This window comes from Heptranchias perlo, chromosome 13, assembly GCF_035084215.1.
Source record: "Heptranchias perlo isolate sHepPer1 chromosome 13, sHepPer1.hap1, whole genome shotgun sequence".
NCBI classification, from domain to species: domain Eukaryota; kingdom Metazoa; phylum Chordata; class Chondrichthyes; order Hexanchiformes; family Hexanchidae; genus Heptranchias; species Heptranchias perlo.
In genome coordinates this window covers 21,906,132-21,932,645 of record NC_090337.1, presented here as the reverse complement: position 1 = coordinate 21,932,645, position 26,514 = coordinate 21,906,132, and the positions used below count along the sequence as shown (strand labels likewise).

General features: G+C 46.5%; 1 protein-coding gene across 5 annotated transcripts in view; it reads left to right on the top strand.

Annotated features, from left to right (window-relative positions):
• The first annotated feature begins 8,270 nt into the window (after positions 1-8,270).
• senp5 (SUMO specific peptidase 5) overlaps positions 8,271-26,514 on the top strand; it is a 40,240-nt gene continuing 21,996 nt past the window's right edge. For 4 of the 5 annotated variants that reach the window (XR_010965438.1, XR_010965439.1, XM_067995135.1 and 1 more), the window contains exons 1-7: positions 8,271-8,375; positions 13,130-14,666; positions 19,541-19,646; positions 21,064-21,211; positions 21,521-21,568; positions 24,942-25,019; positions 26,268-26,405. Coding sequence is in view for 3 of the 5 variants with exons in the window: in XM_067995135.1 (XP_067851236.1) it covers positions 13,145-14,666; positions 19,541-19,646; positions 21,064-21,211; positions 21,521-21,568; positions 24,942-25,019; positions 26,268-26,405 (2,040 nt within the window). In the remaining 2 variants the exon portion in view is untranslated. The remainder of the gene's footprint in view (positions 8,376-13,129; positions 14,667-19,540; positions 19,647-21,063; positions 21,212-21,520; positions 21,569-24,941; positions 25,020-26,267; positions 26,406-26,514) is intronic. The other variant, XM_067995136.1, reaches the window with a different exon arrangement.

The following is a 26,514-nucleotide window of genomic DNA, read 5'->3' as shown; positions in this document are numbered from 1 at the left end:
ACTGAGTTTGAGGGTGACATACTCAAGTCAGAAACTAGAGTCTTAAACTTAAATCAAGCCAATTACGTAGGTATGAGGGGCGAGTTGGCTAAGGTAGATTGGGAAACCAAATTAAAGGATATTACGTTTGAAAAGCAATGGCAAACATTTAAAGAAATATTTCAATAGTCTCAACAAATATATATTCCATTGAGAAATAAAAACTCCACGGGAAAAGTGATTCAGCATGGCTAACTAAAGAAGTTAAGGATAGTATTAGATTAAAAGAAGAGGCCTATAATGTTGCCAAGAAGAGTAGTAAGCCTGAGGATTGGGAGAGTTTTAGAAACCAGCAAAGGACCAAAAAATTGATGACAGAAAATAGAATATGAAAGTAAACTAGCAAGAAATATATAAATGGATTGTAAGAGCTTCTACAAATATGTAAAAGGAGGGGAGTTGCAAAAGTAAAGAGGCTGAGACAAGAGAAATTATAATGAGGAATCAGGAAATGGCAGATCCATTAAACAAGTATTTTGTATCTGTCTTCACAATAGAAGCCACAAAAAAATACCAGAAATAGTGGGGAACCAAGGGTCTAATGTGAGCGAGGAACTTAAAGTAATTAATATCAGTAGAGAAAAAGTACCTGAGAAACTAATGGGACTAAAAGCTGATAAATCCCCTGGTCCTGATGGCCTATATCCGAGGGTTCTAAAAGAGGTGGCTGCAGAGATAGTGGATGCATTGGTTTTGATCTTCCAAAATTCCCTAGATTCTCAAACGGTCCCAGAGGATTGGAAGGTAGCAAATGTAACCCTGCTATTCAAGAAAGGAGGGAGAGAGAAAACAGGGAACTACAGGCCAGTTAACCTGACATCAGTCATCGAGAAAATGCTGGAATCCATTATTAAGGAAATGGTAACAGGGCACTTAGAAAATCTTAAAACCATGTTGACTCTGCCTAATCATATTATGAAAAGAAAATTGTGTTTGACAAACCTATTAGAGTTTTTTGAGGATGTAACTAGCAGGGTAGATAAAGGGGAACCAGTGGATGTCGTATATTTGGATTTTCAAAAGGCATTCGATAAGGTGCCACACAAAAGATTGTTGCACAAGATAAGGACTTATGGGATTGGGGGCAATATATTAGCATGGATGGAGGATTGGTCAACGGACACAAAACAGAGAGTAGGGATAAACTGTTACTAGTGGGGTGCTGCAAGGATCAGTGCTTGGGTCCCAGCTATTTTCGATCTATATTAATGACTTAGATGAAGGGACCAAGTGTAATGTATCCAAGTTTGCTGATGATGCAAAGCTAGGTGGGAAAGTAAGCTGTGAAGAGGACACAAAGGCCCCGATAGTAGCGGGGAGGCGGGATGGCAGCAGGGGGGGGTTATTGGGCGTGTGGGTAACCCACCCAATAAAATCTGTCCGTTCCCCACATGATCACAGGTCAATTGGAGCTGCTTAACGTGGTTTCCGGGTTTGCCATCCGAAAGCTGCACGGCAGGTGGACTGCGCACCTGCATCACAGGCTGGAGGAGCTCTATTTAAAGGGGCAGTCCTCCAATGGCTGCTCCTGGAGCAAACACCCACACAGCACAATGGAGCAGCAGAGGGGAAAGGCTGCTCCTAGATTTAGTGATGCCACGCTCCATGTGCTACTGGATGGGGTGAGGAGGAGGAGGGATGTCTTCTACCCGGCGGACGGGAGGAAGTGGCCTACCTCTGCCACCAAGAAGGCCTGGCTTGAGGTGGAAGAGCAGGTCACCAGCAGCAGCAACATCTCCCGAACCTGGATCCAGTGCAGGAAGCACTTCAATGATCTAACTAGGTCAGCCAAAGTGAGTACACTTACTCATTCTCCTACATATCGTCTTCCACGTCACCGCCCCCAACACATTCTGCGCTGCCAACACTACTCTATCACATCACTCCTCACACCCACTCAAAGCTCATCCTCAACTTACCTGCACTTCCTCTGTACTTCCTCACCTCCCCATTAGTCACCCCACCACTACCACTCAACCCAATCCTCATACAATGTCATGGCTCTGTCTCATACTCACCCTCTGATGCATCTTGTTCACGGTCAGCCGCACCCAAACCAATGCATTCGTCAGTTGGCCACGTCACCATCACTCACTCACACGTCTGTACTTTCTACCCTCATAGGAGAAGAGAGCCCAGAATGCACGGGAGAGGGTGAGGACCGCAGGGGGGCCGCAACAGATCGTTGTCCTCACAGGCGCGGAGCAGGAGGCGCTGGAACTCAGCCGAACACTCGAGTGCCCGTCCGTTGGGGATGCCGAGACTGGCACCCGACAAACATCTGGTGACAGAACTTTAACATTCAGCACACACAATATGAATTGAGGTTAACATGCCCCGCCATCTTCAGCACCTCAGTATGCTCATCGCAATATGACACATCTGTGATCATGCTTAATATTGCCTTCCGTTCTCTTACAGGACCTTCAGCGACCGCTGTGACGGCAGAAGGCGATTCCTCAGAGGACCTGCCGGCCTCTGAGGGTGCACGGTCACATCTGAGCGAGCCATCCACCAGCGCAGATTCACACACCTCGGTGGGTCCCAGTCCGCAGTTAGTTGGGGTCGCACATGGTGAATTATCACACACGTGAGCACGAGCAGACACTGGGTGGCAGGGGCAGCTGTGGAGAGTCCGCGTCGGTGGGAGCACTCCTCTCCAAGCTCTGCTCAGTTGGACACATAGGCTAAACCTTGGGGGCCATCCTTTAAAAGGAGAATGATCGAGGGGCAGCAGCACATTTGCGAGGTGCTGGAACAGGTGCCACGCGCACTCTCCACAATTGCGCAGAGGATGGAGGAGTCCAACTCCTGTATGAGTAGAATGGTGGCACAGGTACCGGAGGGAATCTCTGAGATACTGTCACAGGGACGTGAGGGCATCTCTGAGGTAGTGTCGCGTGTAAGTGCGCGAATGTCTGCGATGGAGGGAAAGCTAGCCTCTATGGAGCTTCAAGCACGCCTCACAAATGAGTCCATTCAGACCCTGACGACGGCCGTTCGGACTCAGGGTGAATAACATTCTGCCGCCTTAAACAGGCAGGCAGATACACTAGCATTAGCCTTCCAAGGCTTCACACATGTCCTCCAAACTGTCGTCCAGCAGAGTGGTAGGAGTGGTGTGGGCCTGGCCCAGGGGAGGGATGATGGCGAAAGGGGACATGAAAGTGGGGACACCACTCAAAGCGCCCCCACGTTTCACCCGTTGCCCCCCTCTCAACCAGTACCCACAATGCTGCCTCCTCTTCAGGTGGCTGAGTCTGCCTCTGCACAGGTGCAGGTGGACCAAACTATGAAGAGGTCCTCACAGGCACCAAAACCCAGAGGGCGTAGGCCCAAAGCATCTAATCGGTCAGGGCATGAACAAGAGCAACCTGCCACTACCTCTGCTGCAGCCACAGGGGATGCACCACGAGAAGTAGTCGGAAGCAAAAGGCGAAGGTTTTGTCAGCATGAAGGGGATGCACAAGGGTGTTTGACGGTTTGTCATGTTTTTTTATTTATATTTGCTTTTTGTTAAACTCACATTAAATATTATTATTGTCACCACTACTGCCACAGCTTGGCCATTCTTGACTGGCTTCTGTAATAAATCCCTTTCATGAGGTTCAACATGAACAACGACACTTGATGCCACCCATTGGGTCACTCTACAGTGGGTGTATGTGTAGTTACAGGACTGCTTTGTGCGGGGTGTGGGGGGGCGGTGCTGGTGTGGGTGCTGCTCTATCCAGGTGGTGTGAAGACTGGACTCTTCACACTGTCTGATGTTAGGAGAACCGTTCAAATATCGGTGGCTCCCTGGCCTCATGAGCAGCCTGGTGAGCCACTGTTCTGCCCATGGGTTGCTCCTGCTCCTCCTCCTCAATATGGGTGGCAGATGTGGATGGGGCCTCCTCAAGCGGCACCCCTCTTTGTTGTGCCATGTTGTGCAGGGCACAACACACGACTATAATGGGTCCCACTCTGTCTGGTGCATATCGAAGCGCTCCCCCAGAACGATCAAGGCGCCTGAAGCGCATCTTGAGCAGCCCCATAGCCTGCTCAGTTGTAGACCTGGTAGCGATGAGGCTGTCGTTATATCGATGCTGTTGCTCGGTGGTGGGGTTCCTGAGAGGTGTCATGAGCCACATGTGCAGGGGGTATCCCTTGTCCCCGAGGAGCCTGCCCTGACAGGTGTTCGGTGCATGGAAGAGGGGCGGGATGTTGGACTCCCGGAGGATGAAGGAATCGTGGCAGCTGCCAGAGTATCTGGCGCACACGTGAAGGAATCTCTTGTGGTAGTCACAAACGAGCTGAGTGTTGATGGAGAGATAGCCTTTCCTGTTGATGAGGAGTCCTGGCTCATGCGGAGGTGCTCGTATTGCTATATGGGTGCAATCGATTTCACCCATGCACCCGTGGGAAGCCAGCCACAGAATGGAATCCCACTGTCTTCTCCGTCTGGCTGAGGACGTCCATGGGGAAGTTGACGTAGCGCGAGGCCCTGCGAAACAAGCCGTCGGAGACCTGCCTTATGCACTTGTGTACAGACGACTGAGACCCCAGCGACGTCTCCGGTGGCACCCTGGAATGATCCAGAGGTGAAGAAGTTGAGGGCAGTGGTGACTTTGACAGCGACAGATAAGGAGATGATGCTCGGCCCAGCCGGGAGCAGCTCGGCATGAAGGAGGCTGCAGATGTCTGTGACTACCTGGCGACTGACTCTGAGCCTCCGTATGCACTGCTCCTCAGAGAGGTCCAGGAAGCTGAGCCTCAGTCTGTAGACCCTGTTGTGAGGGTAGTGCCTCCTGCGACGTCGCTCTCTCTGTTGTTGCCCTCCATGCTCTTGCGCAGGTGCCTGTGGCACAGCACTGTGTTGTTGAGCTCCAAGTGACAGAGGTTGACGCCATGCCTGGCGAGGCTGGTGATGTTGCTCGTCCTCGGATGTAGTGGTGAATGCAGCCATGGCACCCCCCCCTCCCCCCTCCATCCTGATGGTGTGAGTTTGAGGGGGTCCGCAAAGTAGTTAAATATGTTTGAACAGCAGATTTTGGGTGGAAAGTAAGAATTTTGAGTGAAAACCCAAAGGTCTTGCAGTCAAATCTTTGTCTGAAGTGACAGAGTGCCCTGCTGCAATAAATTACGTTTTCTCCCCACCTGTCAAATAAGTATTTGCATCTCCCACTGGCTGCTGGCTGAAACATGTCTGTTGCAACAGGGAGTGTCTCCCACAGCACGGGAAACACGCTGAGGATCCTTCAAAATCGCACCCCTGCCAAAATGTCGAGTCAATCTAGTAGGTCAAGTACCTCAACTATTGGACAAACTATGCAAATTATCATCCCGCCGGCTTTACTTGCTGCTGGGATTCCCGCATTCGGGAGGTGTGCGCGCACCCGGACGTGTCACTGGGGAACCCGGAAGTCAGCGGGTTGGAGCCGGGCTCCGAACCCGCTCGGCATTTCAGCGATTTTCGGAGACCCCCCCGCCCCCAATGCACCCTCTCCATCACCCGAAAATCGACCCCAAAGAGTCTGCAAAGGGATATATATAGGTTAAATGAGTGGGCAAGAAGGTGGCAGATGGAGTATAATGTGTGGAAATGTGAGGTTATTCACTTTGGTAGGAAGAATAGAAAAAGAGCATTTTTTAAATGGTGAGAGACTATTAAATGTTGGTGTTGAGAGAGACTTGAGTGTCCTCGTACAAGAAACACAAAAAGTTAGCATACAGTTACAGCAAGCAATTAGGAAAGCAAATGGAATGTTGGCCTTTATTGCAAGGGGGTTGGAGTACAAAAGTAAGGAAGTCTTACTACAATTGTTCAGGGCTTTGGTGAGACCTCACCTGGAGTACAGTGTACAGTTTTGGTCTCCTTATCTAAGGAAGGATATACTTGCCCTAGAGGTGGTGCAGCGAAGGTTCACTAGATTAATTCCTCGGATGGGAGGATTGTCCTCTGAGGAGAGGTTGAGTAGAATGGGCCTATACTCTCTGGAGTTTAGAAGAATGAGAGGTGATATAATTGAAACATATAATATTATGAGGGGGCTTGACAAGATAGATGCTGAGAGGTTGGAGAGTCTAGAACTAGGGGGCATAGTCGCAGGATAAGGGGTCGGTCATTTAAGACTGAGATGAGGAGGATTTCTTCACTCAGAGGGTTGTGGATCTTTGGAATTCTCTACCCCAGGGGGCTGTGGATGCTGAATCGTTGAATATATTCAAGGCTGAGGTTACACCAGATGACAGAGCTCCTTTACAGCCTCCTTGTTGATATATAGGTGCCTCACACATTGTTCCTCAGTCAGATTGATATAGGAAATGTATTCCCTAATTACCTGGTACGAATAAGACCTCCTGCACAGTGCCCTCATCCTCCCTCTTCTCACAGCCTCCTTGTTGATATATAGGTGCCTCACACATTGTTCCTCAGTCAGATTAATGTAGGAAATGTGTTCCCTGATTATCTGGTATGAATAAGGCCTCCTGCGCAGCACCCTCATCCTGCCTCTTTTTTTTAATTCGTTCATGGGATGTGGGCGTCACTGGCAAGGCCGGCATTTATTGCCCATCCCTAATTGCCCTTGAGAAGGTGGTGGTGAGCCGCCTTCTTGAACCGCTGCAGTCCGTGTGGTGACGGTTCTCCCACAGTGCTGTTAGGAAGGGAGTTCCAGGATTTTGACCCAGCGACGATGAAGTCGTCCCACAACTGCTCCTGCTCACTCCTGTCTTCTTTGGTGCTCCCCCTCCTCCTCCAGCCCCAAAGGCAGATCTAAGAGTGAAATGAAATATTTGCAATCAAACAAGCAGTCCAGCACCAGAAAGGCCCAAAGATGGCAAGAGTCACAGCGCATTCAGGAGATGGAGCTATAAGCAAGAATGTTTAAAAGTGGTAATTTATTTATATTTCGTGGACTGCGGAAAGCCACAATTTAATTATTTAGGTGGCAGGGACAGAGCCTGGGGCAAAATTGAAGCTGAAAATAACATAAATTATTTCCTGGGTAAAATAAAATGAGTAACAAAGCTGTAGGTTTGAAAATACCTGTAGGTTTGGAGCTCTAGAGACTAAAGTTGGAAAGAGGCCATTTATTTTTGTCAAAAAGGCTGAGACGGCTTCATGCAGTGAACAGAAGTGCAATGGCACCACCAATAGAGAAAGTGTATACTGCAAGTATCACTTGTCACTGCAACCGTATCCCATTGAAATTATGTTCTGGGAAGTCTCACAGGAATATTACCAATTGTCACACAATTAGTGCAAGTGTGACAAATGCAAAAAAACTCTCAGATTTTAACATATTATAGTGTAGGAACTAAGGAAACATAGGATCTGGCTCCTATCAGCCCCTTAAGCCTGATTCACCATTCAATTGTTGATCTGTATCTTAAATCCGTTTACCCACCTTGGTACCATATCCCTTAATACCCCTTACCATGCAAAAACCAATCAATTGATCTAGCCTCAACAGCTTTTTGGGGGAGAGAGTTCCAAATTTCCACTGCCCACCTGGAACTCTCTTAAGAGTAAATATCTCAATAGTACTCTTGTCAGACCGCACCTTGAATACGAAGTCTAGTTCTGGTCCGCAAGACATGAGAGTCATTCAAGCTATGAGGCTGGTCCCTACAGTCAAAGGACTGAATTATGAGGAAATACTGGAGAAACTTTGGCTTTTCATCATTGAAAAGGAGTAACTGGGAGATGACCTCATAGAGTTAAGCAAGATAGTAAACAGTATTGAAACATAAATATGAAACAGGGCTAGAAACTAAACCATGAGAGTAGGACAAAGGCTCACAAGTTCAAACTAATTAAAGGCACATTTAGTCTTCTTCACACAAAGAGTGATCAACACATGCTATGCGTTATTGGGTAAGTTAATGGACCAGTGAATGATGTGAGAGAGACGACCGTAGGGCCTAACAGGATGAACTAAGATGGATTGAGTGCCCTTCCCCATCTGTATCTATCCGGTGACATTGGAATAAAAGGTTAGTGTTTGGGATCCAGCAGCAATTCTTCCAGTGAGTCGACGATCAACAAGTTGTCAGTCTGATTCTCCCACTGCGCTGTGCAGCCTCTTCAGATCATTGTCGGCTGGTCCCGACAGGGGGCGCGCTCCCCTGCTGCCTCCCCCCCCGCCCCGCCCCGCACCAAGTACTATCTTGCTGCCCTCTCATGGATCGTTGTTCCTATCGATGACGCATGAATGGCGCGCCGCGAGTCTAGGGGCGGGGCCTAGACACGTGCGCGTGCGCGCGCCGGGCCCTGGGCAGGAGCGTGAGTCGACACATGGCGTCTTCCCGGGAGGAACGCCGGAGGCGGCAGGAGTAGCGGCTGCGCTCAGGTAACAGCTGCAGTCAGAGTCCGAGGGAAGGGTCCGTCAACCCTGCCCCTGGTACATGCCTTTGTCTATAAACCTGCAGCAGCTGAAAGCGGCCTCCGGGTCCGGGTCCGCTCTATCGCGCTGGCCTGCGGTTAGAGGATGCACAGTGTGCAGAGAGAGCCCCCTGGATAGGAGGGGGGGGGAAGCACAGTGTGCAGAGAGAGCCCCCTGGATAGGAGGGGGGGGATGCACAGTGTGCAGAGAGAGCCCCCTGGATAGGAGGGGGAGGATGCACAGTGTGCAGAGAGAGCCCCCTGGATAGGAGGGGGAGGATGCACAGTGTGCATAGAGAGCCCCCCTGGATAGGAGGGGGGGGATGCACAGTGTGCAGAGAGAGCCCCCTGGATAGGAGGGGGAATGTACAGTGTGCAGAGAGAGCCCCCTGGATAGGAGGGGGGGGGATGCACAGTGTGCAGAGAGAGCCCCCTGGATAGGAGGGGGGGGGATGCACAGTGTGCAGAGAGAGCCCCCTGGATAGGAGGGGGAGGATGCACAGTGTGCAGAGAGAGCCCCCTGGATAGGAGGGGGAGGATGCACAGTGTGCATAGAGAGCCCCCCTGGATAGGAGGGGGGGGATGCACAGTGTGCAGAGAGAGCCCCCTGGATAGGAGGGGGGGGGATGCACAGTGTGCAGAGAGAGCCCCCTGGATAGGAGGGGGGGATGCACAGTGTGCAGAGAGAGCCCCCTGGATAGGAGGGGGAGGATGCACAGTGTGCAGAGAGAGCCCCCCTGGATAGGAGGGGGGGGATGCACAGTGTGCAGAGAGAGCCCCCTGGATAGGAGGGGGGGATGCACAGTGTGCAGAGAGAGCCCCCTGGATAGGAGGGGGAGGATGCACAGTGTGCAGAGAGAGCCCCCTGGATAGGAGGGGGAGGATGCACAGTGTGCAGAGAGAGCCCCCTGGATAGGAGGGGGGGGATGCACAGTGTGCAGAGAGAGCCCCCCTGGATAGGAGGGGGAGGATGCACAGTGTGCAGAGAGAGCCCCCCTGGATAGGAGGGGGAGGATGCACAGTGTGCAGAGAGAGCCCCCTGGATAGGAGGGGGGGATGCACAGTGTGCATAGAGAGCCCCCTGGATAGGAGGGGGAATGTACAGTGTGCATAGAGAGCCCTCTGGATAGGAGGGGGGGGGATGCACAGTGTGCAGAGAGAGTTCGCTGGATCGGTGGAGGAGGGATGCACAGTGTGCACAGAGAGCCCCCTGGATAGGAGGGAGGATGCACAGTTTGCAGAGCGAGCCCTCTGGATAGGAGGGGGGATGCACAGTGTGCAGGGAGAGTCCCCTGGATCGGAGGAGGAGGGATGCACAGTGTGCAGCGAGAGTTTGCTGGATTGGAGGAGGGATGCACAATGTGCAGAGAGAGTTTGCTGGATCGGAGGAGGGATGCACAGTGTGCAGAGCGAGCCCCCTGGAACGGAGGAGAGATGCACAGTGTGCAGAGCGAGCCCCCTGGAACGGAGGAGAGATGCACAGTGTGCAGCGAGAGCCCCCTGGATCGGAGGAGGAGGGATGCACAGTGTGCAGAGAGAGTCCGCTGGATCGGAGGAGGGGTGCACAGTGCAGAGAAAGCCCCCTGGAACGGAGGAGGGATGCTCAGCATGCAGAGCGAGCCCTCTGGAATGGAGGAGAGATGCACAGCGTGATGAGGGGTGCACAGTGTGAAGAGAAAGCCCCATAGATGAGAGGGAATGCACAGTGCAGAGAGCTTCATGGATGGGGGGAGGAATGCAGCATGTGCAGATACAGTCCCATGGATAAGGGGATGAAGGGGGAGATGCATAAAGTGTGCAGGCAGTCCCATGGATAGGAGGGGGGATTCACAGTGTGCAGAGACAGCCGAATGGGTGGAGGAGAGGATGACAGGCTGTGTGTGTGTGTGTACAGAGGGGATTCTGTATGGATGTGTGTCACATACTTCTTTCCAATCTCTGTGATACTATGGGCCGAATGGCCGCCTTCTGTGCTCTTTGATTCAGTGTTAATAAGAATTGTCAGTGGTCAGTCTGGTTCTGACCATGAAGTATAAAGATATGGTAAAATGAGTACAAAAGTTGAAATTTGGATTATTAGATCCTGGAGCAGCAGAAGTTATTGTGCTGCTTTAGATACAGGTGGGGCAAGAAAATACAGAGCTGTACATGTTCCCCACAGTTACGTATTTCTGCCCTATTGGTAAGAATCAAAGTCCAGAGCTGTTAAAAATGACTTGTGCCAGCACTGCTTGTTCTAAAGTTCTTTAATTTGCCCGAAGCCAGATTGAAGAATGTGTGGTTTAGGTACTCGTGATTAACCTCCTCTGTCACACTGACTTCAATCCAGTCACTGAGATTGAGTGTGGGGTCTAAGAGCAGATCCAGATGCATGGGTACGTGTGGTGGACCTCGATCTGCTCTGTGAAGTTGGTTATGTTCTAAGTGAACAGCACTGGAAGATAACAAATTAACCAGCTCGCTCGCTGGCCCGTGGATATTTGGTGACAAATGTTAGTGCAGCAGTTTTAAGAGTTTTGCTTTGTGAGCACTCTGATGGCAAGTAAAATATTTTAGTTAGAATTTGTCACAGATAGTGATCTTTAACAACCATAATTTCACAAAAAATTGCAATATCAGAATGTTCCAAGAATATAATGCCTGTAATAATGGAAACCTGAGCGTGAATTATAGGCTGTAGTAATAAAAGATACATGATTATGTTTTTTAAAAAAACTGCAGTAGAAATGACTGGATAAACAGTACAGGCTGTTAGTTTGAATAACCTTTTCTTTGAATGGCCTTGTGTAACCAGAGAATGGTGTATGTGTATTTCCACAACATGTAACTGTCTGAAATGAGCATCCTGTGTAAAGCACCATAATTAGGTCAATGTAAGTGAATTTGAGAATGATTGCCTCATTATCCAAATAACTACAGCATAAGTTTCCAAAACATTCTTATTTTTAATATCTATATCCAGCTAGCTCTTATATTCTTTCTAAACTTGAAGGCTTCAAGATTGTAAAAACACATGCAAACATGTCTAAGCATAATAACAATACATTTTCTAATGAAATTGTTTGCCCCTCATCTTAAGTTATGGCTTTTAAAATTTTGGAATAGTAGTTCATTGTAGGATATTTGTGAGTGCTTCGTCTTGGAATTTCTATTGTCCTTATTTCAGTGCTGCAAGTGGCCCTTTCTTGTAACAAAATTTAATTTTAAACATACGCTGCCTTTCCAGCCAGCAGCCCAGTTTTAATTTTTATACCTTGTGTGGTTGCGCAGTTGATGAGAACGTATCCTGTAAATGTAATAGTTGTACAACCAGCAGGGCACAATTGCCTGAGGTTACTCAGTTGTCAGAGGGTATCCTTTGCTTGCCTCCTGTAACAAGCAAGAGTACGAGAAAGCCTGTGGCAATGATATTTGCAACATCTTTTGAAATTGGAGAGAGAGGTTATGGGAACTGGGTGGTGGAGTGGGTGGAATATTGGCCTTTCGCCTCTGGAACCTGGGTTCAAATCCTGCTCAAACTGACTGGATGAAAGTCTCCTCTGTCTGCCAATTATGGGTCCTATGTGAAATAAGTTTGGACAGTTTCAATCCAGTTGTTAATAGGCATTGTCCTTCAGCACAAAGCTGCCCCTAATTTGGCACTAACTGGCAATCTCACTTGGAGAAGGAAATGGGGGGATGGGGAGGGGAATGTCAGACTCGTGCAGTAGGTGGTGTTCATCTCAGGTTAGGGCTGACACAGGTTGTTGGGGCAAAGTAGAGAGAGCTTTACTCTGCATCTGGCTGTGTTCTGCCTGACACTGGGTGCCTGCAGTGGGAAGAGTTCCATTCCCCAGCACTAACACTCACATTCACATGAGACATTAAACCGAGGCCTGGTCTGCCCTCTCAGGTGGACGTAAGTGATCCCATGGAGCTATTCGAAGAAGAGCTGGGGAGTTATCCCTGGTGTCCTGGCCAATATTTACCCCTCAACCAACATCACTAAAACACATTATCTGGCCATTATGTCATTGCTGTTTATGGGACTTTGCTGTGCATAAATTGGCTGCCATGTTTCCTACATTTCAACAGTGATTACACTTCAAAAGTACTTAACTGGCTTTAAAGCATTTTGGGGTGTCCTGAGGTTGTCAATGGGGGTATGGAAATGCAAGTCTTTCTTTCACATTGAGCAGATTTTTCTTAAGAAAAGGAAAAAGTGATTAACGTATTAGCCAGTTCATGGTGTAATTTGTAATGCAACTGTAGTTAATAACCTAGTACCTTGTCTCAATATTGGGGGGAAAAAAATTAAATGTCCATTTTGCTCAGTGGTACAACAAGGTTGCATTTCTCCCTATGCTGTCCTTATCTTATGATGTGGAGATGCCGGTGATGGACTGGGGTGGACAAATGTAAGGAATCTTACAACACCAGGTTATAGTCCAACAGTTTTATTTGAAAATCACAAGCTTTCGGAGGCTTTCTCCTTCGTCAGGTGAAGGAGAAAGCCTCCGTAAGCTTGTGATTTTCAAATAAAACTGTTGGACTATATATAACCTGGTGTTGTAAGATAATTCATACTTGCTTCATGTAGGATCCATGAAACCAATTGAGGGTGCACATCAACTGTCCCTTTCAAAACAAAAAGTTTTAAATCACCATTCCCTTTCTGATATTTAAGAAATAATTGATATATGCGTATATATAAAAAAGTTTTGTTTTAATGTTTTTTCACAGCCAAACTGTCAGAGTATGAAGGAGCACAGCAATGGCAAATGCTGTAAAAGATTCTTAAAGGCAAACCTTAGAGAGCAGCTGAGGTCCCACCACAGCAAATGGAAGCGACTGGAAGGCTCGTTGTGCTCCCAAAGACAGTTTTATTATCAACAGAAGCAGCGTCTGTGGTTGTCAATCAGGAAAAAACGGGTCAAGTCTGTGCTAAGAAAGACCCTTCTGGATTGTCAACAGTGCAGATCAGTGAAAAGCACCGAATGCTTGAAAGCGACGCGCAAGGAAAAGGCGTCGTTGACCTCAGGAGTCAATGACGCGCCAACTGAGGAAGCATGTACACCAGCACCTTTGGCACCCCATGAGGACGGAGAGAGTAAGGGGCATGAAATTTGTGAAGTTTGGAACAGCAATGCTGTAGCCCCAGATTCCGACTGTAAACCAACCATTTTATATTGTAAAGCAGTTTCGAGAAATCTAACTGATGCACCTGCAAAGGTGACTTTCCCCAAATCCCCGCGGAAGGAAAATATTGGACTTCAGGATATTATAAATCAGAAGCTATCAAACGGTTATAAAAAAATAGACTTCCAAGAGAGCAAAGGAGATTTTATACCCAATAATTTACCTCGCAAGACAAAGCGGCAGCTGAAAGGACACAAAATCTGTCTGCTCTATGGGAAACCTTCTTCTCTCTTTAACTTCCGTTGTAGAATATTTAATACTCAAAACAGGCGGAAAAAAACTAGCAGCCAGAGGCAAGAGAAGCTAAAGCAGATGCAATCTTCAGATATTGTTTGTGCAAATCCAAAAAGGGCCGGCCAATGTTTGGATAAAATGGCATGCGATATGTCTTCGCAGCCAGCTGCCAAAGGTGAAGAATCCAGCCAGAACGTGCAGTTTGCTTCAGATCAGAATAGTGGTACATCAAAGACAATGAAGCAAGAGAAGAATTTGTGCCTGTCTAATTGCTGTGAAATTTCTTGTACACCCGTTGGGGAAGGGATGGACACTTCACAAGCGCAGGAGGCAATGCCTCATTTTGTTCATTCAACTGAAGAGTTTGTTGAACTTAATAATAAAACAGTCGATGAGAACTCTAAAGCAGTATGCCCTCCCTCAAGCCCTCTTGGGTTGAATACTACTTGTGTCAACCAGCTTGTAGCTGCTGATAAGTGGCACAAGACCGATGGGACATCCCAGCTGGTTGCCGTCTCGCAGGGAAGACTTTCGAACCAAACCCCAGTCTGTGACGGGGAGATGCAGGTCATCAATGCCGTAACGGACTCGAGTCCAGTATCATGTACACACACCGAAGCTTCTGTTAATGAATCCGGCCAGCCGGTATGTTTGCAAAGTGGTGAGCCATGTCCTGTGCTTCAGCCGCAGCTGCTGGACCACATTTACTATAGATCTACCGAGGAACGTGCCGGGCATGCATCGGTGAGGACTGAACAGCCAGGTAGAAGTCAGGCCGAAAAGGGGAAGGAAAATGAATCTCGGACCTGTTCTGTTGCCAGTGAACAATTAATATCCTGTATTCATGGTACAGTTGCTGGTTTAAGAAAACCATTTTTCTTTTTCTATTTCTTCCTAAGATTATACAGTGCCGACTTTTTAAGAATAGTTTGATGAGCAGTGTAGAATTTAATCATCGACCCAGGGTGTTGGACTCTTAATTGGCACAATTATTCTGGAAATGAGATACAAGTGGGCTAAGAAAAGTGCGTCACTTTAAAAAGGAAGTGCTCCCATAACCCCCTCTATTTTGAAAAAAGAACTGTATTGAGGGTGTATTGTACTTTTTACCTTTTTAAGTGAAGGGTTTAAAAAAAACTTTTTTTAAAAAAATGTTCCACGTCTCTGCAGCTGGTTGCACTGTCCGATGTCGGTGTTAGCCTTGTATGCCTCGTTGTTATCCCACTGGCATCTGGTAGAAAGGGATTAGTCTGTGACAGGGCAGGATTATCCTCAGCCTACCAAAGTAGAAAATAGAGCCCTAAAAGATGAGCAGGAGTCTCGCTCTAATGGGGGGATAACTTTCTTATATTTAGCAGATGGTTGGTGAGTCACATATTGCAATTCTACGATCAGAAGTCCCTATCAAGGAATTCCGCTGCTTTGATATCCTGTTCGTGTCTGTTTCCTGCAGCTTGTTTCTGGCAAAATGTTTGGTTGAATGTCGGTGGCATTGTGGGATGGGAGGCAGGCCCAGAGGAGTTACTAAGCCTGACATTGTGAGGGAGTTGCATTGACGCCCAAGTTACAACCTGGAAGCTTCATTTTAATTGTGAGCATTAAGTGGCCTTCCTCGTCCCTTGGGCTCAGTAACACCGTGGCATTATTTCCTATGAAGTTGTTTGAACAAAAATATTTTAAAAGTACAGAAAAAGTCAGAAACAGAGGTTGTTAAAGTTGAACATAATCCTTTGTAACTGTGTGCACTTTTGTAAAACAGTTACTGATGGTGACTAGTTTTTTTTAGCTGGTGTTCTCCAAGTAATCTCCCAACATTCATGGCAGACAAGCTGTGTAGTATCTTGCTGTAAAGATGTGGAACCTGAAATGTGTGGCAGGGTGGTATATCTGGCCACCACTCGGCCCTAACATTGACCCAGTCCAAAATTCGTGGCGACAGGTCATTTACATAAAGGGGGTGAACGCCCACAGCATTTATGGTGCTCGCTGGATGTTCGACCCATGGGGGGAGAGAGTAGGAATTACGGAGCAGCACCTTGCTGCTCCATTGGGGGAAGCAAGCCATTCAGCCAAAAATTGATTCTACTGTTGGCAATGGCAATTGATCGCTCCACTTCCACCTTAGTCAGGTAAATGTGTCTGTATCAGGCGTACTTTTCGTTGGCCGCAAGAAAGACAGAATTTCTGGCGGGGGGATGTCATCCTGCCAGTTTTGCTTCTTTCAGTGATGTTCAGTCAGAAGAGCAAGAAGTGCCCACTCTTCCCCCCTCCCCCCAATCAGAAAATTTGTTCTTGGGGTTAAAGGGGCAGATATCCCGTGGAACTGGATTATGCCCCCAGTACCACCCTCCCAGGCTCAGGAATTTCAGGGTCATGATGTTGAATCAGCTGTGACTAGTCACTTGATATTTCAACTTGAAGGCTTTTCCCATTTTTGAACCTTGTGTCCTGATGGTTCTGACTGAAGGGGTAGCATTGTCCCATCGCCGAGGCGACCAATCTTCATGTGTGAGCATAGACCATTAGTGTCAGCCAAGTCTGACCCACCATTCACACGTGCACACTGGATGGTGATCAGGAGTGGGAAATCTGGCTGCTTTCTTTTTCCTCTTTCCCCCACCCCCCCCCCCCCCCGCCCCCCCCACAACTCCTTGGCCGATAACCTTTTTGCTCCTCTCCTTAGCCAAGGGCACTATGGTCAATTATAGCGCCCAACTGTCACCCAGGCCATCTCAGCAACAGCCTTGGATTGAACCATGGACCGTTGCGATCTATGTAGCTCAGTTCCACGTTGGGAGAGCTTCTCGCCCATAAGTATAGAATCATAGAAGTTTACAACATGGAAACAGGCCCTTCGGCCCAACATGTCCATGTCGCCCAGTTTATACCACTAAGCTAGTCCCAATTGCCTGCACTTGGCCCATTACCCTCTATACCCATCTTACCCATGTAACTGTCCAAATGCTTTTTAAAAGACAAAATTGTACCCGCCTCTACTACTGCCTCTGGCAGCTTGTTCCAGATACTCACCACCCTTTGAGTGAAAATATTGCCCCTCTGGACCCTTTTGTATCTCTCCCCTCTCACCTTAAATCTATGCCCCCTCGTTATAGACTCCCCTACCTTTGCGAAAAGATTTTGACTATCTACCTTATCTATGCCCCTCATTATTTTATAGACTTCTATAAGATCACCCCTAAACCTCCTACTCTCCAGGGAAAAAAGTCTCAGTCTATCCAACCTCTCCCTATAAGTCAAACCATCAAGTCCCGGTAGCATCCTAGTAAATCTTTTCTGCACTCTTTCTAGTTTAATAATATCCTTTCTATAATAGGGTGACCAGAACTGTACACAGTATTCCAAGTGTGGCCTTACTAATGTCTTGTACAACTTCAACAAGACATCCCAACTCCTGTATTCAATGTTCTGACCAATGAAACCAAGCATGCTGAATGCCTTCTTCACCACCCTATCCACCTGTGACTCCACTTTCAAGGAGCTATGAACCTGTACTCCTAGATCTCTTTGTTCTATAACTCTCCCCAACGCCCTACCAAAATGCATCACCTCACATTTATCTAAATTAAACTCCATCTGCCATTCATCGGCCCACTGGCCCAATTTATCAAGATCCCGTTGCAATCCTAGATAACTACCTTCACTGTCCACAATGCCACCAATCTTGGTGTCATCTGCAAACTTACTAACCATGCCTCCTAAATTCTCATCCAAATCATTAATATAAATAACAAATAACAGTGGACCCAGCATCGATCCCTGAGGCACACCGCTGGTCACAGGCCTCCAGTTTGAAAAACAGCCCTCTACAACCACCCTGTGTCTTCTGTCGTCAATCCAATTTTGTATCCAATTGGCTACCTCACCTTGGATCCCGTGAGATTTAACCTTATGTAACAACCTACCATGCGGTACCTTGTCAAAGGCTTTGCTAAAGTCCATGTAGACCACGTCTACTGCACAGCCCTCATCTATCTTCTTGGTTACCCCTTCAAAAAACTCAATCAAATTTGTGAGACATGATTTTCCTCTCACAAAACCATGCTGACTGTTCCTAATCAGTCCCTGCCTCTCCAAATGCCTGTAGATCCTGTCTCTCAGAATACCCTCTAACAACTTACCCACTACAGATGTCAGGCTCACCGGTCTGTAGTTCCCAGGCTTTTCCCTGCCACCCTTCTTCAACAAAGGCGCAACATTTGCTACCCTCCAATCTTCAGGCACCTCACCTGTAGCTGTCGATGATTCAAATATCTCTGCTAGAGGACCCGCAATTTCCTCCCTAACCTCCCATAACGTCCTGGGATACATTTCATCAGGTCCCGGAGATTTATCTACCTTGATGCGCGTTAAGACTTCCAGCACCTCCCTCTCTGTAATATGTACACTCCTCAAGACATCACTATTTATTTCCCCAAGTTCCCTAACATCCATGCCTTTCTCAACCGTAAATACCGATGTGAAATATTCATTTAGGATCTCACCCATCTCTTGTGGTTCCGCAGATAGATGACCTTGTTGATCCTTAAGAGGCCCTACTCTATCCCTAGTTACTCTTTTGCCCTTTATGTATTTGTAGAAGCTCTTTGGATTCTCCTTTGCCTTATCTGCCAAAGCAATCTCATGTCCCCTTTTTGCCCTCCTGATTTCTCTCTTAACTATACTCCGGCAATCTCTATACTCTTCAAGGGATCCACTTGATCCCAGCTGTCTATGCATGTCATATGCCTCCTTCTTCTTTTTGACTAGGGCCTCAATCTCCCAAGTCATCCAAGGTTCCCTACTTCTACCAGCCTTGCCCTTCACTTTATAAGGAATGTGCTTACCCTGAACCCTGGTTAACACACTTTTGAAAGCCTCCCACTTACCAGACGTCCCTTTGCCTGCCAACAGACTCTCCCAATCAACTTCTGAAAGTTCCTGTCTAATACCATCAAAATTGGCCTTTCCCCAATTTAGAATTTTAACTTTTGGGCCAGACCTATTTAAGTATGGTGGGGTTTTTAATGATGGAGGGTCACTGAAACTTTTCAGTTTGAAAGTAAAATGTTCTTTTAGCCTGCCTTGACCGTTTCCAGAGTTATGTTTGTTTTAATCAGTATGAATGAATCAGAAGTATTCAGAATCTTGATAATGAGAAAAAGGAGTAGTAGGGCATGTTTTTGTGTTTATAAGCTAAATCACTATTTTGTGTCTTGGGGACGTTTATCTCTTCCTTTTATAGTTTAACAATATTTTTGATTGATTTTAAAAATCTTCCCCTTATCAGAAATGTTACTATCATTCACATTCTCAGCTACCCTCTCATGGGAGGCACCCTAATCAAATTTTAGTGGCTTGGGCGTATCATTCCCATAACACTTTCTCCCTCTTCCTATGCTATGTTTAGGGTCGAGTGGAGTTACAGATATAATAGTAAGCACATAGCATCTCTCACTGAGCCATGCGCTGCCTGGAAGCCAGGGTTGAAAAAGCACAACTACAAATTATATTTGAAACTGTACCAGAAGCAATCTGTCACAATAAGGGCGTCAACCCAGTAGGGTCCAAAGGTTTCTTCCAACAGCCAGTGAGGGAGACAGCTGCTCAGTGAACACTAAAACTCATTGTTTCTGCCACGTGATTTAACAGATGGTTGGCTACTTACTGACTGTAGGTAATGTTGGACATGTTCTTTCCTGATCTTTATTTTGTTTTTCTCAGCTTTCCTGGATGAGTTTTTGAGAAAGTACGGGAGTCTCATCCCACTTACTGAGGGTGATGTTCTGATGAAGCTAGAGCAGATCTTTCATCAGGATTTCCACGACAGGTATGCATGGTAGAGAGCGCCTCGTGATGAGTCCTTGAATTGTTTGATGTCCTTCATTTGAAAAGTTTGAGTTGCACTGCATTCTCGAGATTCGTTTTTTTTTGTAAAGGGGGAATGTTTTATTTGATAAAATAGCTTCATCTAGCAAATATTTCACAAACTCCAGGGTTCAAAATCATTGCTGCTCCACTTGGCTGCACCAAGTACATCAGATGATAGAGTAGTGATGGTGGTGAGCACCAATGAACACTGTCCACTACCAAAGCATGCACATTGTACTGTGCTGACACATTAAAGAAGCTTCTGCTACATATTGACAAATTGCCTCAAAACGAGTGTAATGTAAGGAATGCATTGTTTTTGTTATGTTGGGTTGATGATTATCTTTACTCCCTCATTTACTTCCCACACTATTAATTTCTCTCTCTTCCCTTATTCTCCTCTTTCTTCCCCCCACCCCCCTTCTCCCCCCTTGCATGCATGTCTGTTTTTGCTTGCTTCCTCACTTCAGCAGTTAGATTTATAGCAAAGTACCCAAAGCAGTATTAAACTGTGTTGTGTTGGAGCTGCTAGATGTTACATAAGAAACTGTATCGGTAACAAATAGATCTTTCTGCTATGATTTGTCTGCAAGAGCAGATGCCCTTCGTTGTGTTGTATGCAACAATTGTAACAACTGGCAAGAATGTGTCTCTTAATGGAATTTTGAGATTGAGAAGAACTTGCATTTATATCGCGCCTTATCGCGTCTCTTGGGGCGTTTCAAAGTGCTTAATATCCACTGAATTACTTCTGAAATGCAGCCACTGTTGTTGTGTGGGTAAGTGCAGCACCATTTACAGTTATAGACCAAACTCTTTCTCTTCCAGAGGAACAGGAGTAGGCCATTCAGTCCCTCAACCCTGTTCTGCCATTCAGTTAGATCATGGCTGATCTGTATCTTAATTCCATCTACCCACCTTGATTCTGTAACCCTTAATACCCTTGCCTAAAAAAATCTTATCAATCTTCCATCCTCCACCCCACCCTCCAAACGCACAAACCTATCTCTTTCTTTCAGCTGAAAAAGATGAGTGAGGCTTGGCTGTGATGTTGTCCACAGCTAAATAGCCAGCCAAGATGGGTCTAGGCTTACATGTAAAGACCACTTGTGCGAGGTACTGGAGGGCTGCCACTGCTTTTGCAGCCAAACCTGGTGACAGTCAGTGCTTTCAGGAAAGGAGGGAAGAAAATTGGACCAAAAAAAAACTTTTTTTAGTACCTGTCAAGTATATCTAGCAAAAAGCTCTTCTTTGTACTTTTATGAAAAATATGACTATTAAGGCTGTCCTCTAAGTGCCTTGCACACTGGCAGATATGGTCATCTGCAGTACAGAAGCAGTGTTAAATTGTATCCTCCCTGTTCCATGTGCATCAGGAAGGTCTTCATCCGGATGGAAATCCGAAAGTACCAGAAGGCACAGGTGAACAAACCAGTGTCCAGTTTCCAAGTGGTTTACAACAAGCACGTTTTGACTTTGGACGACCTAGCCACGCTTTATGGAGAGAACTGGCTGAATGATCAGGTCAGAGAAGAGGATGTATTGTGCCAGAGATGTTTATCTGTAACTGATCTGTGTGACAGTTAAATGGACCTCACAAAAGTGACAGCTTGGTTTATTGGTGTAAGTGAGGTTGGCGTGTAAATAAGGAACGTGAGCTATTTCTTGATTAAAGGAGGGTTAGGATCTTTTAAGTATCCACCATCCACCCCTCACAGCTATGTATATTCTCTTGTGCTAGCGTAATATATTTCATTCTACATTAGTGAGATTGCAGGTACCATCTGAACAAGTTGTTTAAGTTTACTAACCAAGTGTCCTATTTCCTTGCAGGTAATAAACATGTATGGAGAACTGATTGTGGATGCAGTACCAGATAAGGTGGGTTTATGGACCATAATACTAAAGGCCAAAAGGCTGACCTTTGGTGGAAGGTGCATTATTATAGTGTTGATGGCATCACCAAGACCACCTACTTCCACCTCTGTAACATCGTCCATCTCTGCCCCGCCTCAGCTCATCTGCTGCTGAAACCCTCGTCCATGCTTTTGTTCCCTCTAGGCTTGACTATTCCAATGATCTTCTGGCTGGCCTCCCACCTTGCACCCTCCGTAAACTTGAGCATATCCAAAACTCCGCAGCCTGTATCCTAACTCGCATCAAGTCCCGTTCACCCATCGCCCCTGTGCTTGCTGACCTACATTGGCTTCTAGTCCAACAACGCCTCAATTTTAAAATTCTCATCTTGTTTTCAAATCCTTCCATGGCCTCGCTGCTCCCTATCTCTCTAACCTCCTCCAGCCCTACAACCCTTCGAGATCTCTGTGACCCTCCAATTCTGGCTTGCGCATCCCAGATTTTCTTCGCTCCATCATTGGCGGCTGTGCCTCCAGCTGCCTAGGCCCTGAGCTCTGGAATTCCTTCCCTTAACCTCTCCACCTCTCTATCTCTCCTCCTATACGATGCTCCTTAAAATCTACCTCTTTGCCCAAGCTTTTGGTCACCTGTCCTAATATCTCCCAATGTGGCTCGGTGTCAAATTTTGTATGATAACGCTCCTGTGAAGTGCCATGGGATGTTTTACTACGTTAAAGGTGCTATATAAATATGTTGTTGCCTCACTCTTTCATTAATAGAAATTCATGGTTGTCCATATCTTTCAATTACAACAAACTAAGATGGTGGGAATGAGTCATCCAGGACCCACCTCGTGCACCTCTAGAAAGTACCAACAAAGCCCTAAGTTGCCTTCCTGATTGATTGGGAGTGTCACTGAGGAAGAGAAAAAAAAATACCTTTTTTAAAAAAAACACAAAGGTTCACCTCCCACATTGCCTCAGCTGGTTAAAGCAATGAGTAGCTAATCTGTACATAGTAGGAAGGGTCCTGGTTTGGTCTGCAATCTGTTCCAAGTTAGCTGATTGGACCTGGAGGGGCAGTACTGGTGCTGCAGTTTACCTCATTGCCCCTGGCTAGAAAGGGGAAAACCAGTGAGATTGCTTCCCCTGATTGCTATCCAGCAATCCCTGCTGGAGTTGCACGTGTGTGGACTTGCCTGTGAGGACAGGATCGGGTTCAGCTGTGATGCAGTCAAGGAGCCAGCCATTTAGGTAAGGTACTAAGGGTGGTTGGCATTTGTGTTGAACTGTACCTTAGCATCTATCAATGTCTTCAGAAGAGGTAGGGGCGCAAATCTGGTCTGGCCAAAAGTGATGATGTGGAGATGCCGGTGATGGACTGGGGTGTACAAATGTAAGGAATCTTACAACACCAGGTTATAGTCCAACAGTTTTATTTGAAAATCACAAGCTTTCGGAGGCTTTCTTCTTCGTCAGGTGAGTGTCGGATTCCTTGAAAATTACCGCACATATAGTTACAGAACAATGCCTGGTGATTACATATAATCTTTCCAACTGCCTGTTATCCAGGCAATCAAAAGAATTGAATAGTGTTCAGACAGAAAAACATTAGATACCAGACTACTGAATATACAAACGGCCAGAACCAAAGAGAGAGAGAGAGAGAGAGAGAGAAACATCCGAAAGGAAGAGAAAGAGAGAGAATGACCAGTTGTATTAAAAACAGATAACTTTTTTTTCCGCTGGTGGGGTTTCATGCACGGGTTCGAGCACGACTTCTTCACTGCACAGGACCTCCAACCAACGCTATACACCAGATACATCGACGACATTTTCTTCCTATGGACCCACGGCGAAGAATCACCGAAGAGACTACACAATAACATCAACAAGTTCCATCCCACCATCAAACTCACCATGGACTACTCCTCAGAATCGGTTTCTTTCTTAGACACACGAATCTCCATCAAAGACGGGCACCTCAGCACCTCACTCTACCGCAAGCCCACGGACAACCTCACGATGCTCCACTTTTCCAGCTTCCACCCTAACCACGTCAAAGAGGCCATCCCCTATGAACAGGCCCTGCGAATACACAGGATCTGCTCAGACGAGGAGGAACGCGATGGACACCTACAGACGCTGAAAGACGCCCTCGTAAGAACGGGATATGACGCTCGACTCGTCGATCGACAGTTCCAACGGGCCACAGCGAAAAATCGCATAGACCTCCTCAGAAGACAAACATGGGACGCAACCAACAGAGTACCCTTTGTCGTCCAGTACTTCCCCGGAGCGGAGAAACTACGCCATGTTCTCCGCAACTTTCAACATGTCATCGATGACGACGAACACCTCGCTAAGGTCATCCCCACGCCTCCACTACTCGCCTTTAAACAGCCACTCAACCTCAAACAGACAGTCGTTCACAGCAAATTACCCAGCTTTCAGGAGAACAGCGTCCACGACACCACACAACCCTGCAACGGCAACCTCTGCAAGACATGCCAGATCATCGACACAGATACCACCATCACACGAGAGGACACCACCCACCAGTTACATGGTTCATACTCCTGTGACTCGGCCAACGTTGTCTACCTCATTCGTTGCAGGAAAGGATGCCCCGGAGCATGGTACATTGGCGAGACCATGCAGACACTGCGACAACGGATGAACGGACACCGCGCAACAATCGCCAGACAGGAGGGTTCCCTCCCAGCCGGGGAACACTTCAGCAGTCAAGGACATTCAGCCACTGATCTTCGGGTAAGCGTTCTCCAAGGCGGCCTTCGAGACACAAGACAACGCAAAATCGTCGAGCAGAAATTGATAGCCAAGTTCCGCACCCATGAGGACGGCCTCAACCGGGATCTTGGGTTCATGTCGCGCTACACGTAACCCCACCAGTGAAAAAAAAGTTATCTGTTTTTAATACAACTGGTCATTCTCTCTCTTTCTCTTCCTTTCGGATGTTTCTCTCTCTCTCTCCCTCCCTGTCTTTGGTTCTGGCCGTTTGTATATTCAGTAGTCTGGTATCTAATGTTTTTCTGGTATCTAATGTTTTTCTGTCTGAACACTATTCAATTCCTTTGATTGCCTTGATAACGGGCAGTTGGAAAGATTATATGTAATCACCAGGCATTGTTCTGTGACTATATATGCGGTAATTTTCAAGGAATCCAACACTCACCTGACGAAGGAGAAAGCCTCTGAAAGCTTGTGATTTTCAAATAAAACTGTTGACTATAACCTGGTGTTGTAAGATTCCTTACATCTGGCCAAAAGTGGGTATTGTGTAATGCTCTATGTAAACTCTAGATGGCTGGAGAAGCAAAAATCTCATGTTCAAACTGGCTTCTGTTTTTATTAATTTTGCTTTTTCCCCTTTCTAGGTTCACTTCTTCAATAGCTTCTTTTACAAACAGCTTCAAACTAAAGGATACAATGGAGTGAAGCGGTGGACGAAAAAGGTGGGTCATGGAGGGGGCGGGGGGAGTGGAGTGGATCGTAGCAGCAATCAGCGTTTTTGCAGGTTTGGTGGGGTTTCAGTATAAGCAGCTATTGAATTGTTGTGGAATCTATCGGCGTTGTGACTGGTGAATTCTTTGGTATACTCAAACGGGACATTTATTTTCAAATTGTAATGTTGTCCACTGTGCACCTCTACATAAAGATTATATCTTCCACTTGTGTGACTGACCCAATGTCATTTGGAATTTTACTTGACCAGTCTTGATGGAAGCATGTCTTCAAATTAGACTAGAAAGCATCCAGTCGCAGCAACGCTGTGACAGACATTTGGATATTGGTGATTGTTCTGACACGAGCAAAACCCTTATAATATAAACTGTTGATCACCGGCATGATTTAAAAAAACATTGCAGATTTTCATGGTTGTTGTTGTTGCATAGTCGATCTAAACTGGCACTTTCATATTTTACAGTTTAATTACTATGAGGGTTTTGGTGCTTTGGGTTTTAGGTCCTTCTAGGTATGAGCACTGAAAAGGATGAACCTTGAGAGTAACTCGGCACATTGTTTCAGACTTCCATATTGTAACAATTAACCTGACAGGCATGTGAAAATTTTAACCAATGTAATATGTAGATTTTAAAATCCCCAATCTTAAGAGTGTTTCTCCATTGCAGACTCGAGCTGTGACAAGCTATGCGCAGAATAGCTTCTCTCGCTCTCACTCTCGTATGCCCCAGGGAGTGTTAACATTATAAAAATTAGTCATGAATGAATCGGGGGTCTCATTTTATTGTGGTTGCTACCTCTTGGGTGAAAATTCCATCAACAACGTGGACCAAAATGGCATTAAGATTGCCTCCTTTAGTGATTCAGTGGATCAACATACTAAAGTACAGTAGATCAGAATAGATAAGACATGCTAAAAATGCATACCATTCACTCCTAAGTATGAAATTAAATTCAGGCTATCCTGAGCATCTAATCATGTCTCCTAATTCTACACAAAGATACCTCACATTCCCAGTTCAAGATTTTAAAAGAAAACTTGCATGTTGTCTTTTTCCTCCTTCCCCCCCCCCCCCCCCCAAAGCCAGCTGTAAAACCCCCAGTACCATTTTTTCTGTTACGTTCTCATAGGTTTGGTTCCAAGCCTCTAATCTGTGATGCTCAAGCTGTCGGCTCTGGTTTTCTTTAAGTGATCTGCCTGCCTAACTGGAAGAACTTTTTTCTTCTTTTCTGTCCAGGTGGATTTATTCAGTAAAGCCCTGTTACTAATCCCTATTCATTTGGAAATCCATTGGTCATTGCTAACAGTTGATCTTCCAAATCGGAAAATTTGCCTCTATGATTCTCAAGGCATCCATTTTAATTCCTGTGTTCAGGTAAGAAAATCATTCAAATCATTTCTGGTCACATTTTTATCCCTTTTTCTTTTTGTCCTCCTTTAGTGAAGGCAGTGACTTATGCTGGAATCTGGTTCCACGAGTGCTG